The following is a 14,867-nucleotide window of genomic DNA, read 5'->3' as shown; positions in this document are numbered from 1 at the left end:
CTAATGAAAAATGTTATTAGCATTCTAAAAATCTCATTCTACATTATTTACATGTGTATTTTTCTTTTTAAATATAAAAAATTTAGAATATAAAATAAAATTTTTAGAATGTCAGTAAAAATTCCTAGCACAGATGTGTGTATATGTCATTCGGGGCCCTCAAATACCCAACCACATGTATTCGCCCAATACAAAACCGAAGCGCCTCCGCCTACCTGAAAAAACTGAAATTCTGCTACCTCCTCCGCCACCGTCTCACTCTCTTCAGTCCTCCCTTCTCTTCGTCCTAGCTCCGATTGGCATGAGCTGAAAACAATGGATCAAAACCAGCGACCATCGTCCTCGGCGTCAGCTGCCACGCGAGCTTACCAGTTCCACCCCGCACGTGCCGCAATTGTCAATCTCTTCGATCTCTACTTAGGAGTGAGTTCAATTTGCACTCGCTCTGTATTTTTGTTAAAATTTGTAATTCAATTTAATCTGAAATTAAGAAATTTGCATGCTTTTTCGCAGAGAAGTAGCCGCCAAAAACCTGATGATTCAGTTCGAGAGCCTCCGTAAGTGTGTAATTTTACTGAAAGATTTGTTTTTTGGTTGCGTAATTAGTTCAAATTAGATGAATTTAATTTAAGTTAATGTTCTTTTCTGGTTAGAGATTATAATTTTTGGTTCTGATTTCTCAAACTTTACAGTTGTTTTGATAGTAGTGATAAAAGAAAAAATTTTGAGTTGGAAAAAACCGAAAAGTCAATTTTTTGAAGAAGTTAGTGTTGTGGATTCTTCAGGAACAAGTCACAGAAGCGTGTACTTGCTCTTAATCGAGAGCTTCCACCTCGAAACGAGCAGTTCCTACTAGATTTTGAACAACTGCAGAGCCAGTTTCCTGTAAGTTGCACAATTCGAAACTTGCAGTTCTTGGCATCATTGTTGTTGGGAGTTTATTACTTTAAGGTGGTAGTTCTGATGTTGTTGTTCCGTATGTTTCAGGACCAAGATCAACTGCGCGTCGTGACAGAATCTGTACTTATATCTCTAGTTGTGCAATGTAGTAATCATGCGCCACGGGCGGAGTTTCTTCTCTTTGCTCTAAGGAGCTTGTGTACTATAGGTCACATTAACTGGGATACTTTTTTGCCGTCCCTTCTTTCTTCGGTTTCCACAGCAGAAATGTCAGTTGGTCAAGGGAGTCAGGCAATGCCTGCTATTTCACCGCAGTCTGGTATGCTTCCATCTTCGAATGCAATCCCCAATTCTTCTAATTTTCAAACTTCAACTCCCGCCTCTCCATTACCTTCAGTGCATGGCATTGGTTCCCCCAGCCAGTCTGCTATCGAACCATCATCTATGTCACCAGTTAAATCATCTGATGTAGCCTCCAATGGACAGCAAGCTACGGCAAGGTTCAATTCATCTATAAGAGATAATGCCATAAGCAGTCTTCGTCAGCTGTGCTGCAAGATCATTTTAACTGGACTTGCATTTAATTTAAAACCAGTTACTCATGCTAACATCTTTTCCCATATGCTTAATTGGCTGGTTAATTGGGACCAAAAACAACTTGGGGTTGATGAACCTGATGGTGTAAGATCCTGGAGACCTGGAAAGGCGCTAATTGAATGGCTACATAGCTGTTTGGATGTGATTTGGCTTTTGGTTGACGAGGATAAATGCCGAGTGCCCTTCTATGAATTACTGCGGAGTGGGTTGCAATTTATGGAGAATATACCTGATGATGAAGCCTTATTTACTCTAATCTTGGAGATCCATAGGAGGCGAGATATGATGGCCATGCACATGAAAATGTTAGATCAACACCTACATTGCCCTACATTTGGGACTCATCGGATTTTCACACAGACAACTCCTAGTGTTTCAGGAGAAGCAGTAGCGAGCTTGAGGTATTCACCAATCACATATCCAAGTGTTCTGGGAGAACCATTGCATGGAGAGGTGATGAATTTATCTAAGAATTCATTATTTGGTAATGGAAGTTTCAGCATATATCATGTTTATGCAATAATTAGTATCATTAGATGATGATAAGAAGATGATATGTAACAGTAAAATTTGTAAAAGAAATGATGTTCTCTGCCAAGCATGATTTCTGTATCTATGCTACTTCTTTAGGGATCTATTTTTGGGGCTATAATCTGGAATTCCTTTGCTTTTGCTGGTGTAGGAACTTGCAACTTCAATTCCAAAAGGAAGTTTGGATTGGGAGAGAGCTCTGCGTTGCATAAGGCATGCTCTATGTACTACTCCGTCACCTGACTGGTGGAAACGGGTGCTGCTTGTTGCCCCTTGCTACAGGTCTCCTTCTCAAGGGCCTACTCCTGGTGCTGTTTTCATCTCTGAAATGATTTGCGAGGCAACAATTGATAGAATTGTTGAGCTATTAAAGTTGACCAATTCAGGTAATATTATCTTCATTGTAAATTAATAAGATTAGCCGTTCTTATCTGTATTGCTCTTTTACAGATATTGTAGACCTTCCCTTTTCTTCTTACCAAGTCTTTTTAGTACTATTCTATAAATTATTTCTATCCTAAATTTTTTTTAATTTTATCCTACTTTTTATTTTGTGATTCTGCCTGCTTGTGTAATGATTGATTTTTAGTAAGCTAATGCTTATATCTTGTTCCTTGCAGATATTAATTGCTGGCAAGAGTGGCTTGTCTTTTCGGATATATTCTTTTTTCTTATTAAAAGTGGCTGTATTGATTTTGTTGATTTTGTGGACAAGCTAGTTTCACGCCTTACCGAGGGTGACCAACAAATTCTTAGGACAAATCACGTCACTTGGCTTCTTGCTCAAATTATACGGGTTGAACTTGTGATGAATGCTCTAAATCAAGATGCTAGAAAGGTTGTCCTTGAAAAGTGGAGTCCATTGTCTTTCTACTGAAGTCACATAATTTGTCTTACTTCTTGCAATTTCTTTTGTCTGTTTTTGCTGCACTTACTAAATGTGGGCATTATTCCACTTTTTCCCCGAAGACTGACATCTGTCATTTTCATTTGTGTTTCCTCTGTAATTTGAGACTACTTGATTGTGTCATATTTATAGCCTGTAGCTTTACTGATTGTAGGTGGAGACAACACGTAAGATCCTATCGTTTCATAAAGAAGATAGGAGCTCAGATCCAAATAGTCCTCAAAGTATCCTGCTGGACTTCATAAGCAGTTGCCAGAATTTACGTATTTGGTCGTTGAACACAACAACTAGAGAATATCTGAATAACGAGCAGCTTCAGAAAGGAAAGCAAATAGATGAATGGTGGAGGACAGCAAGCAAAGGTATATTCCACTCCAGATGTATTACAAATTGACATTTTCTGGCAACGAAATCATGAATGATTGTTATAAAATTGCCTGTATGTGACAATATTATAAAACTTAGTAAATTCTATAATAGGACATTTTCCTGGAAATCTTGTGAACTTGTATCTGTTGGTTTCTATTTCAGGGGATCGAATAATGGATTATATGAATATGGATGAAAGGTCAATTGGGATGTTTTGGGTTGTGTCTTACACCATGGCGCAGCCAGCTTGTGAAACTGTGATAAATTGGTTATCCTCTGCTGGAGTTGCAGAGTCATTACCGGGAACAAACCTACAGTCCAATGAGAGGTTAATGGTTATGCAGGAAGTATCTCCACTGCCGATGTCCTTGTTATCTGGCTTTTCAATGAACCTATGTTTAAAGCTGGCGTATCAAATGGAAGAATCTTTATTTTCTGGGCAGGTACTCTCTTATTTTTTCTTGCTTAACTTGCCAATTTCAGCTTGGAAATAGGCCTAAATTGGTTACATATACTTGTTGGTAATTGAAACTTTTGTTCATTTATTGATGTATGCCTGCCAAAGGATACCAGAGGCTGCAGGCTGTAAGAACATGGAGTACATGTACATAGCATAATGATGGGGAAGGGGAAAAAGAAATATAAAGGAGTTGACCCCTCCCCCTCTACTCTCTCTCTCTGTCTCTCTCTCTCTCTCTCTCTCTCTCTCTCTCTCTCTCTCTCTATTTCTCACACACACACACACATCTTGCACTTTATGGAGTGTTTCATGAATCTTATTTGTTTACCTTGATAGAAATCACGGTATTCTAATTTGAGATTTGTGCATAGCTGGAAGAAATTTATACTTGAAGCTATGGTTTTTTACCATGGATCTGAGAGTGGCTTATTAGTGGAATTTTTATTTTTTTGTATATAGCAACCAACCTATTATTTACTCTTTTTGAATTGTCTTTTGACTTATTTTCTTATATTTTAAATGCAGGTTGTACCTAGTATTGCAATGGCTGAAACATATTGTAGGCTGCTACTCATTGCACCTCACTCATTATTTCGTTCTCATTTCAATGTAATTTTCTTTTAATTCTAAGGTTTTCGTTGCTTCTCTGATTGAATGTTTCTTGTGTTTTTCACAAATGAACATGCATTTTAATAATATACTCCCCACAAGGGCACTTAACTTGAATTCTTAAGGATCAAAATCTATGAGGTTAGCGCTTTTCCTAAGCAGGCAAAACTTGGCCTCAAGTCTCTAGCATAACTCCTTGAAATATTACTGTCAGGTTTGTTGACACCTTAGAAAATCAGCACTTTACTGAATAAGCTAAATCAAATGGAACGTAATAAAGCTCCATGTTGACTTTTTTCCTTCTCTTGTGGGGGTAAGTAAAGGTGATGTATGTATGGTCGGTCTTCCAGATATATCTTTGACGTTCACCTTCACCTACATTTGTGTAACTATTTGTTGATTTGGTTACTCTGGATAAGTCTTTGCAGCCTTAACTTGTAGTTTATACCCCCTACTCTCCCTCTCCCTTTTTTTATTATCCTTGTCACTTTAAGCACCATTTGTCGTATGTTTAAAATCTAATATCCTTGTCCATTTTTGAAACAGTGCTGTTGTAACCTTTTGCGTTTCATCTTGTATTGTGATATTTATTTATTCTGTATCTCAGCATTTGGCGCAAAGGAATCCCTCAGTATTGAGCAAGCCAGGTGTAACTCTTTTAGTGCTTGAAATTTTGAATTACCGTTTGCTTCCACTTTACAGGTGATTGTTTGTATTATCCATATGCTGAAATTACACCTCTTTCAAGTTAAGTATAATTTTCAAAGATATGGTGCAACTGTCTTGGCTTCAGATGCTGTAAATGTTGACTTTATATTTCTTTCATCTGCAATATGATGCCACTGAAAGTTAAAATTATAAGTTGTCACATCTTCCATATAGGTACCAAGGAAAAAGCAAAGCCTTGATGTATGATGTTACAAAAATAGTTTCTGCTCTAAAATCAAAACGTGGAGACCATCGTGTATTTAGGTTGGCTGAGAACTTGTGTATGAATCTTATTCTGTCTTTGAGAGACTTTTTCTTTGTGAAAAGGGAAGGGAAGGTATATACTGCATTTTCCAAAACACAACCCTTTTTTTGCTTAAATTTCATAGACGAGCTGAAATGTAATTGTGTGCATTGTTAATCTTTGGCAGGGTCCAACTGAATTCACAGAAACTTTGAATCGAGTAACTATTGTCACTCTTGCGATCATCATTAAGACACGAGGAATTGCTGATGCTGATCATCTGCTTTATCTTCAAACCATGTTAGAGCAGATATTAGCCACTAGTAATCACACATGGTCGGAGAAAACACTACGCTATTTCCCTTCTCTTCTTCGTGATTTTTTGATTCAACGGATTGATAAAAGGGGCCTGGCAATTCAAGAATGGCAGCAGGTTTATTGTTGCTCCCTTAGTTTTTCGATTTCGTAGTGTTTGTGTTGTTCAGCTGTAACATCTTTTTTTTTTTTTTTTTCCTGCTGTCAAACTTCAGATTCCATTGACTTTTTCCCCCTTTTGTAAAGATGATTTTATTATCCTACAGGACTGAATAGAATCTTCTGTACTTAAACTATTAACTTCTACTTAATTACATTGTCTATCATGAATATTGCTTAGATATACATAATGATGAAAGATCCTTTTTGCAGGCGGAAACCACTGTAATTAACCAATGCACCCAGCTTTTGTCACCTTCCGCTGATCCTACATATGTAATGACCTATATCAGTCATAGTTTTCCTCAACACCGGCAATATCTATGTGCTGGTGCATGGATTCTGATGCAAGGGCACCCAGAAAACATCAACAGCCTAAACTTAGTAAGTTTAATGTATTATGAATAACACCATGATTGGTATTTATCACTTGCTATCAGAACCTCGAAGTCTTGGCAGGGTTCTTTTGATATTGCTAGGACACTGTTGCTTAGTCTCTTCCTTACATGGTTTCAGGCACGCGTCTTGAGAGAGTTTTCTCCTGAGGAAGTAACATCTAATATCTATACAATGGTGGATGTTCTGCTTCATCATATTCAGTTGGAACTGCAGCACGGCCATTCTTTGCAGGTCCGTCAATTGTTCTTAGGTTTTTCATTCACAATCCTGTGTATTGCATGCATGTAGAGTTGTTTTTACTGACATTTTATTCATTTCTTTTTCAGGACCTTTTATTGAAAGCATGTGCAAACCTAGCATTTTATATTTGGACCCATGAGTTGATCCCTTTGGATATTTTGCTCCTGGCACTGATTGATCGTGACGATGACCCCCATGCTCTGCATATCGTGGTACGTGCTTTCAACTTATTAAAAAGAACAAGGGTTAATGTGAGAATTCCACTTTTATTTATTAAACAAACTGATCTGGAAATGTACTATGATGCAAGATACGTTCTTGATGCAATTATGTGCTAATATGTGATGCAGATGAGTCTACTTGATAGGCAAGAACTTCAACAAAGGGTGAAACAATATTGTTCGAATCGAGGTCCCCCTGAACACTGGCTTGTCTCTACATCCTTTAAGCGAGTTGAATTGCAGAAGGCCCTCGGGAATCATCTATCTTGGAAGGACAGGTTGCATTTGTTTTTTTTTTTTTTTTTTTTTTGGGGGGGGGGGGGGGGGGTTTGAAGTTGGTATGGTTTTTATACTAAGATAAGAATCATAACATAGAATCTAAACTTTGCGAATCGCTAATGCATATATTCACTTACATGGTCTTTTATGTTATGCAGGTATCCCACCTTCTTCGATGATATTGCAGGGCGTTTGATCCCAGTCATTCCATTGATAATTTATAGACTAATTGAAAATGATGCCATAGATTCAGCTGACAGAATTCTGGTCATGTATTCTCCATTTCTTAAATACCACCCTTTAAGATTTACTTTTGTTCGTGACATACTTGCATATTTTTATGGCCATCTTCCCGGAAAGCTTATTGTCCGAATATTGAATGTACTCGAAGTCAACAAGGTAAAGACCTTGCTCTCCTTTTTATTCTTTTGGTAATCAGCATTGACTTTGTAGTACTATTTTCCTCCAGTTACTTTATTAACTCCAAGTTTGTTTCAGATCCCATTTTCTGAGTCATTCCCGGTGCATATGAATAATGCCATGTGCCCACCTGCCGATTACTTTGCAACTCTCTTACTGGGACTAGTGAATAATGTCATTCCCCCATTGCATAACAACTCAAAATCTGGAACGAGTGATGCTTTAAATAATTCAATGCGTGCCCCACCAAACAAGACTCCACCACCTTCTCAGTCTGGGCAAGCAAATGTTTCCGATGGCCAAAAAGCATTCTACCAAATTCAGGATCCAGGCACATATACTCAGCTGGTTCTTGAAACAGCAGTAATTGAATTGCTCTCTCTTCCTGTATCTGCATCCCAGATTGTATCATCACTTGTTCAGATTGTCGTCAATATACAACCAACATTAATTCAATCCAGCAATGGCCTGCACGGAGCTCCAAGTGGTGTTGGGCAAGGCTCCGTTTTACCAACATCCCCTTCGGGCGGAAGCACAGATTCCTTGGGCACGAGCAGGTCACCTGCTTCAGTATCAGGAATAAATGCATCTAACTTTGTTTCTCGAAGTGGTTATACATGCCAACAATTGTCTTGCTTATTGATCCAAGCATGTGGTCTACTACTGGCTCAGCTGCCTCCTGATTTTCATGTGCAACTCTATCTGGAGGCGTCGCGTATAATAAAAGAAACGTGGTGGCTCACTGATGGCAAAAGGTCAATGGGGGAACTGGACTCTGCTGTCGGTTATGCTTTGTTGGATCCAACATGGGCTGCTCAAGACAATACCTCAACCGCCATTGGTATGCTACGATATATGCAATGGTTATTTACTGATAAACCCTCCCTGTGCGAGAGTTTATATAGCTAACTCTGTCATGATTCCAGGTAATATTGTTGCGCTGCTTCATTCGTTTTTCAGTAACCTCCCACAGGAATGGCTAGAAGGGACCCATCTTATCATCAAACATCTCAGGCCAGTGACTTCAGTTGCAATGTTGAGAATAGCATTCCGCATCATGGGTCCGTTGCTCCCTAAACTAGCCAATGCGCACGCCCTCTTCAGTAAGGTACAAAAATTCACTTATTCGGAACTTTTATTACAATTTCGTTAAAGCTTTCAATCATTTCCAATGCCTATTAGATTGTCATCAAAGTAAAGGTGATATGTATGAATAAATTCTCTATCCTTTGTGCTTAATCATTTCCATCACCTGTTTCAGACCCTGTCATTGATTTTAAGTATGATGGTGGATGTCTTTGGTAAGAACGTACAGCCACCGACTCCTGTCGAGCCATTAGAAATAGCAGATCTTATTGACTTCTTGTAAGTGCTTCTCTGTCAGTGAAACTAACAAATTTTCTGTGTGTGGTTTGATATAGCTGTTGTTTAGTAGTGCCTGACGATAGCTAACCACGCATAACCCGTTGTGTTTCTCAGCCATCATGTCGTCCATTACGAAGGGCAGGGAGGTCCGGTGCAGGCTAACAGCAAGCCCAGACCAGAGGTTTTAGCTCTCTGTGGAAGAGCTGCAGAAAGTCTGCGTCCGGACATACAACACCTTCTTTCCCACTTAAAACCCGACACAAATTCTTCCATCTATGCTGCTACGCATCCCAAGTTGAACCAGAATTCATCGTAAGTTTTCGGGTTCTTTAGCAATTCTCATAAGCTGATAGCACGATTTTTTGAGATAATTATAGAACACTAGAGAGGACGTTCCTCTTTAGAGTATGTAAAGTCGTGTATGTAACCAGCGACTGAAAGGAGGGCTTTAGGTGGATTTCTTGTACATTTTCATAAAGAAACAATGTCAATATTGTTCATTCACCCGAAGAATTCTTTTTATATTCGAGCGATATTATAATCTAATTTGTTGTTGTATCACGATCACACGGGAGTACGGGATGGTGTTTGCATTTCAGAAACGTTTCTTGTGTCATAGGTTCTATAGGAACTGGACGATACTATTTGGTCAAATATAATAGAATGAAGAATTTTGTGACCAATATTCGAGCGATATTATAATCTAATTTTTTGTTGTATCACGATCACACGGGAGTACGGGATGGTGTTTGCATTTCAGAAACGTTTCTTGTGTCATGGGTTCTATAGGAACTGGACGATACTATTTGGTCAAATATAATAGAATGAAGAATTTTGTGACCACCAAAAATATTCTGTTCTTTTAAAATCGTATTTATATGTGCTCCTCGATATGCCGCCACGATGTTTGAAATAAATAGTTCAAACATCGTGATGATGTGTTTTAATTTTTCACATGACATTGCATTATTACATTGAGATGTCACAATGCAGAGAAGTCTCCATACATTGACATTAAACTTGTATCTCACAAAACTTAATTTAAGACATTTTATTTACTTAAGTGGAGAAAAATACTACATTTTAACCGTATCTATATATTTCTCCATATTACCCAGTAACTACAATGTCGGGTGTTCAGCTTCTAGTATTTTTTCATTAAACATAAATAATACTTAACGAAAATTAACCGTACGATTTACAAAAAACAAATAAAATATAAAGAAGAGGATCGAAGATGATCCCCACACATCTGGAGAACAGACTTAGGCCTGGTTTGGTATTGTTGTGCTTTGAAAAAAAACTGTTTCTGCTTTGCTGTGAGAATAAGCTCATTTTTGCTGCTTCACGTTTTTAGCCTTTTTTTCATCCAAAATTGTGAAAATAAGCTGTTTTTAAATGTTTACCAAACACCTTTTTGAGCTCAGCTTTTTTTAATATCCACTTTTTATAAAAGCACCTTAGTACCAAACTAGTACTTAGCAGGATTGCTCTCTAACATTGCCCCTTCAATAAAACAAGGGAGGAGTCCGCGGCATAGGTGGCGACAACTAGACATACCCTACTTGTCACGTCACTACAAAAGTGGAGAACGGATCCTCTCCGGAGCTAAGCAGCCAGAGCCTACTCATCAAACACTCTGGATCGCTAATTGATGTGCAAGTCAAATTAAGGCCATCGGTTGTATGTGGTGGGCTAGAAAAATAAATTAATAGAAACTATTGGATTCAATTTATCCAGATTGTTTAATAAGGAGATTTCGACTGCTTCATGTCCAGCAATTATGGTCCCACCGGTCAAACTCAGTCTCCACCAAAAACAATGTCGTTCTAAACGTGAATGTATGTTACCCAGTCCAGTCCAGTCTCCCACAACTCACGCCTGCACCGCCGTTGTAACATCGCGTCAAATATCGCCTTGTCATTAGTAAACCAAATCCAACATCCTCAAGTTTTGCCACTCCTATCTTTTTTGGGCGAGTCTTGCCGAATAATTTGAGGTCGAAATGTCATAAGTTTGAGTTGTAAAATACGAAAAGTTTTGTTGATTTGGAGTCGTCTTTATCTTTCGTGTCTTTTTTGTTGAGGGCAAATCTTAACGCAACAAAAAAGTTTGCTCTTTTGTGACAAAATAGACACGAGTTCGAGTCGTGAAAATAGTTTCTTTGCAAAACAAGAAAAAAATTACGTACAATAGACATTATTCTCAACCCTCGCAGGCACGGAGCCTGTTGGCTTAGAATCACCCTTTTATCCTTCGTGTCTCTCTGTTCACGATCCAAGAAGCCTTAATTTGAAAGGTTGAACATTTTTATTAATTTAAAACATATGTTTACATATTACACAAAAGTTATTTTCACAACTGAACAATAACAATAACAATAGAAGTTTATATGTTACACAAAGTTGTTCGTTCAACATTACAGAGTCAGATACGGGGAAAAGGATCCGACTAGCATCAAAAAAAAAAAAAGTAGGGGGCCAAAACCCTACTACAACAACACTTCGGGACTAAACTTAAATTCTAAAACAGTAAGGATAACTGTTATTTTTCACAAAGAATGACAATGTGATTTACATATTTAACTTGTACTACGCAAATTTTGAAATCATTATCCCTTCTGCTTTAGCATCGAACATCATCGTTGTTCTCCTTGTTGACCAAAATTCACTCCGTTGGATTCCGGAGTGCCATATTCCGGTGATTTCTTGTCGAAATTGTATGGTGCTGCACTCATCACCCTGCACAGACGAAAACAGAACTCGATATATTATTAGCTGTCCGATTCCAATGAGATAATGTTCACTTCCTCAGTTGCGTTAGTTACTAATCTGCCCGCGTTTCTATTTGAGGTAATAAGTTAGGTCAGCTGTTTAGATTTTCCTCGAAAAGTATAGTAACGTTTGCACAATACGGTACAAAATGCTAATTAATAGAATACCTTTACAAAAAATCCAATCAAAGGCAACTCAACTCAAGCAGGACAGCGGCCAGATGGAACCATCGAGCCCTCGCACTACTAAAACTTTCGAAGGCATGAGGTTCTCCGGTCCCCATACCATATGTGCCATTCACGAGATAACCTCAGAAAAAATAGCCAACTCTACAGACCATAGGTTCTTATGTACAAAAAAGGCCCTAATTCTTACTCAGATGGACCGTGAGCAATTCATAATAGTTTCCATAATAATATAGTTGGAATTAACGAAAATCACCTTTCCTTGCGCTTCTCTAAAAATCGAGCCAAGGATGCTTTGCGAGCCTGTGGAACAGCTGTACAGAAAAGCATATGCCAGTTTAGATGGCAAACGTTGTCCAATCAAGGGGGGAAAAGGGCAAAAGGTTGTGATCACATATCTGAGATTGCACACAAAAAATACTCTTTAAGTTAAGAACCAACTTTCAATAACAGAGTATCATACCAGAAGGAATCATAGAAGTCGCAGCAACAGATCGAACTGCATTTGCTGTTTCTGGAGCCTCCATTTTGTTAACAGGACTGGTTGGACGTCCGGTCGTTCTAGCTGACATTAGTTCATCAGTGCTGGTGGACCCACTTACTGACTGGGAACCAGTATGTGAAGAAACAGATGATAAGGGGCTAGAAAGAGCAGGTGGGGGTATATTTGTACGCTGATTCACAGGAACACCGTCTTCCGCTGCCAACTTTGCACTCGGTGCTTGAGCTTTGGGCTGTGCAGCACTAGAGGAGTTAGAACAACTGTTTCCAGCCAAAAGCATCAGTGCCTGAGCCTGAAAAGACATCCCTAAACAATTTTAGAGCTCACTTAAGACCCAATAGAAGGTTGTCAACAAGAAAAGCCTGTGTTTTCATGTGTGCGCTGGGCGGGTGTGTCTGTGTGTGTTTGACCTATAGAGTGAGGGAGGGTACCTTCTCAGGGGAGATATCATCATAGACATTCACAGTACCAGCGTAAAAGATTGTCAATTGTGAAGGTGACCCAGAGGTCTTGACATTGTTCCTACAAAGAATGTTTTAACAAACCTCAGAATTCAATTGTTTTTATGAAATGGTCGGCCAAGGACTTGAGCATAATATTAAAAATTACCACGGCTCAGTGATCCCAGCAATGGAACCACCTGTAACGGGAAGAGCTGAAGGTGGAGCCGTATGCTTCATGGTAGTTGTGGAAAAATTCTGACCAGTAGTAGTAAAGTGATTCTTCAAGTAAGGGTTGCTCATTGGAACAGAAATCCCTTGACTGGTAACTGAAATCATCTTTGTATCATGAGGACGGTGCACAGAATGCATATAACGTTGCCTAGGATAAGCTGTCAGAGAAAAATGAATCCCACCTTGCCTATCGTGATTGAAGTTCTTCTAGATAATAAAAAACACAAACCAATGAGGCGAAGGGCAGCAACAATATCAGAAGACACTATTTGATCCTGATCTTCCCAACACATCAATTATTCACGGTGGTATTATTAACCAAAGAAAGAATCAAATCGATCTAGAAGTCAAATATACAAAACACAAGGAGAATGACATGATAATTAACCAACAACGGTGACAACATATACCTGAGATTCACATGTAGTTTGTTTTTGACAAGGGTCAAATGCACCCGCAGAGACGGAAGACAAGAATGAATCAGGTACCATTTTTTTAGTCCTATCATCTTGAGCAGCTTTGAAGGACATAAACTGAGGAACTGCAGAGACCTGGCTTAGAAAGGGCCAATGTGCCCTTCCACCTCTTCCATACCCTAAACATTACAAACAAATAAATCAATTACTAGTGCACCTCTGCTGGGAAATTTTTGAATACCATAAACAATCACATCTTAAAGATAAATTGTTCACTGTTTGTTTTTTAACCGAGCGATATTCTAATTAATCTAATCTAAACTATAAGGGATGGATAAGGTTCTAAAAGACGCTAGACGTTAGTCGGATGGTGAGCTGGGGCCTAGCGCCTAGGTGGCCAGGCAGGGTCTAGGCGGATTTAACTAAATCCTTTATACTTCATGTAAATAAGTGTATGTTTATACTTAAAATATATATAATTTCATCATAAACTACAAAATAGGATGACACATATATTATGAAGCATTGAAACATAATGAAAACATAGGGAGCAAGCATATAATGTGTGATCATTTAAGGATTCAACAAGTGTCTTACAATTTATTGAAAAAAAAGTAAAATGCAAAATGAAAGTTATCTATTTTCTGCCTTAGTGAGTTGCGGATGTTTGGGCAGGCTAGGCGGGTGTCTGCGATCTAAGTGGGCGCCTCAGCAGGTTTAGGCGTTCTTTCTTAATTTTCAAATGACTAGACATTAATCGAGGCGGTGGCCGCTAGCGTCTAGGTTAGGTGGGGATTTTTAGAAGAGTGTTTGTAAACCAAATTCAAATATAGACAAACCATAAAAAAACAAGCATTACGTACTTTCTACTAAAATTCAAACCATTTAATCATTTCTAATAACTGACCAGCTATGCAAATTTAAAATTGCTCAACTCCAATTGAACTAGAAAATAACACATAATTCATATACCAAAAGCTCAAAAATTCCAAATTTAAAAATTTCAAAAGCTGAAAACTTTCTGTGACTAAAAGACAAATGGGAAAATCACAGACCTGGGTCTTTGCCGCCATCGTTGTTGGTCTCCTCCTTCACCACAACCACTGGCTCCTTTGAGTTCAAACCCAAGAAATCTCTCTCCATCTCAGCCCACCACAATCACTCAAAAAGAATAAAAGCATACAAAAAAGTCGACCTGAAAAAAATCTAACACTATAAATCCTTCAACCAAAATCCCGAGCTGGCTGAGAGTTACAAGGAAAATGCTTCCGCCTTCAGCAAACAAAATATAAAGAAATTACAGGGTCCCGAGTCTAGAGAGAGAAGGAAGAGAGACAGAGAGAGAGGGAGTTTGCTTTGACAAGGAAGGGAGAATTATAAGAGATCACGACCGTTGAATTTTATAAAGTGTCCTGCTAAGGTGACCGGCTGGGCAGGTAATGGAACCACGTGCGCGAAACGTTCGAGCGACGTGGATTGGTTCCCAGTCCCACCTGCGAGTGGAGAAATGAGTGGTAGCGCAACGGTGCACCACGTGATTAGATTGATAATTGATTGGATAACCTCCTGAAAAAATAGATAGGCATTTATATC

General features: G+C 38.6%; 2 protein-coding genes across 5 annotated transcripts; one reads left to right on the top strand and one right to left on the bottom strand.

Annotated features, from left to right (window-relative positions):
* Positions 1-165: 165 nt before the first annotated feature.
* Positions 166-9,227, top strand: LOC126607460 (mediator of RNA polymerase II transcription subunit 23-like). Its single transcript, XM_050275043.1, has 21 exons — positions 166-423; positions 514-557; positions 786-885; positions 988-1,950; positions 2,180-2,414; positions 2,649-2,866; positions 3,090-3,297; positions 3,467-3,747; positions 4,290-4,373; positions 4,981-5,075; positions 5,256-5,418; positions 5,513-5,758; positions 6,013-6,183; positions 6,316-6,429; positions 6,525-6,650; positions 6,789-6,937; positions 7,097-7,337; positions 7,437-8,199; positions 8,285-8,466; positions 8,620-8,723; positions 8,838-9,227. Exons 1-21 carry the CDS (start codon positions 316-318, stop codon positions 9,037-9,039), a joined length of 4,797 nt encoding a protein of 1,598 aa, XP_050131000.1. The 5' UTR covers positions 166-315; the 3' UTR covers positions 9,040-9,227.
* Positions 9,228-11,072: 1,845 nt separating this feature from the next.
* On the bottom strand, positions 11,073-14,653 carry LOC126608679 (protein TIFY 6A-like). 4 transcript variants are annotated; one of them, XM_050276649.1, is made up of 8 exons: positions 14,330-14,653; positions 13,269-13,453; positions 13,041-13,062; positions 12,794-12,953; positions 12,616-12,706; positions 12,146-12,476; positions 11,939-11,996; positions 11,073-11,464 (listed from the first exon to the last, which is right to left on the bottom strand). In XM_050276649.1, exons 1-8 carry the CDS (start codon positions 14,415-14,417, stop codon positions 11,362-11,364), a joined length of 1,038 nt encoding a protein of 345 aa, XP_050132606.1. In that variant the 5' UTR covers positions 14,418-14,653; the 3' UTR covers positions 11,073-11,361. The 4 variants fall into 4 exon arrangements, with proteins under 4 accessions (XP_050132606.1, XP_050132605.1, XP_050132603.1 ...); XM_050276648.1 differs by having other exon boundaries at positions 13,041-13,065; positions 14,330-14,652; XM_050276646.1 differs by having other exon boundaries at positions 12,794-13,065; positions 14,330-14,652.
* Positions 14,654-14,867: the final 214 nt, after the last annotated feature.

Source organism: Malus sylvestris, chromosome 16, assembly GCF_916048215.2.
Source record: "Malus sylvestris chromosome 16, drMalSylv7.2, whole genome shotgun sequence".
Taxonomy (NCBI): domain Eukaryota; kingdom Viridiplantae; phylum Streptophyta; class Magnoliopsida; order Rosales; family Rosaceae; genus Malus; species Malus sylvestris.
Note: the sequence above shows the minus strand (reverse complement) of the source record. Positions and strands in the feature narration are given on the sequence as shown.

What these genes read in the sequence shown, in the direction of transcription:
- LOC126608679 (XM_050276646.1), bottom strand. Translation starts at nt 14,417, where the DNA reads ATGGAGAGAGATTTCTTGGGTTTGAACTCAAAGGAGCCAGTGGTTGTG. An exon ending in GCTGGGATCACTGAGCCGTG is followed by an intron (nt 12,707 to 12,793) that starts GTAATTTTTAAT and finishes CATTCTTTGTAG; the next exon opens with GAACAATGTCAAGACCTCTG. An exon ending in GACTTCTATGATTCCTTCTG is followed by an intron (nt 11,997 to 12,145) that starts GTATGATACTCT and finishes TTTTCTGTACAG; the next exon opens with CTGTTCCACAGGCTCGCAAA.
- LOC126607460 (XM_050275043.1), top strand. Translation starts at nt 316, where the DNA reads ATGGATCAAAACCAGCGACCATCGTCCTCGGCGTCAGCTGCCACGCGA. An exon ending in GATTCAGTTCGAGAGCCTCC is followed by an intron (nt 558 to 785) that starts GTAAGTGTGTAA and finishes TGGATTCTTCAG; the next exon opens with GAACAAGTCACAGAAGCGTG. An exon ending in TATTTCGTTCTCATTTCAAT is followed by an intron (nt 4,374 to 4,980) that starts GTAATTTTCTTT and finishes TCTGTATCTCAG; the next exon opens with CATTTGGCGCAAAGGAATCC.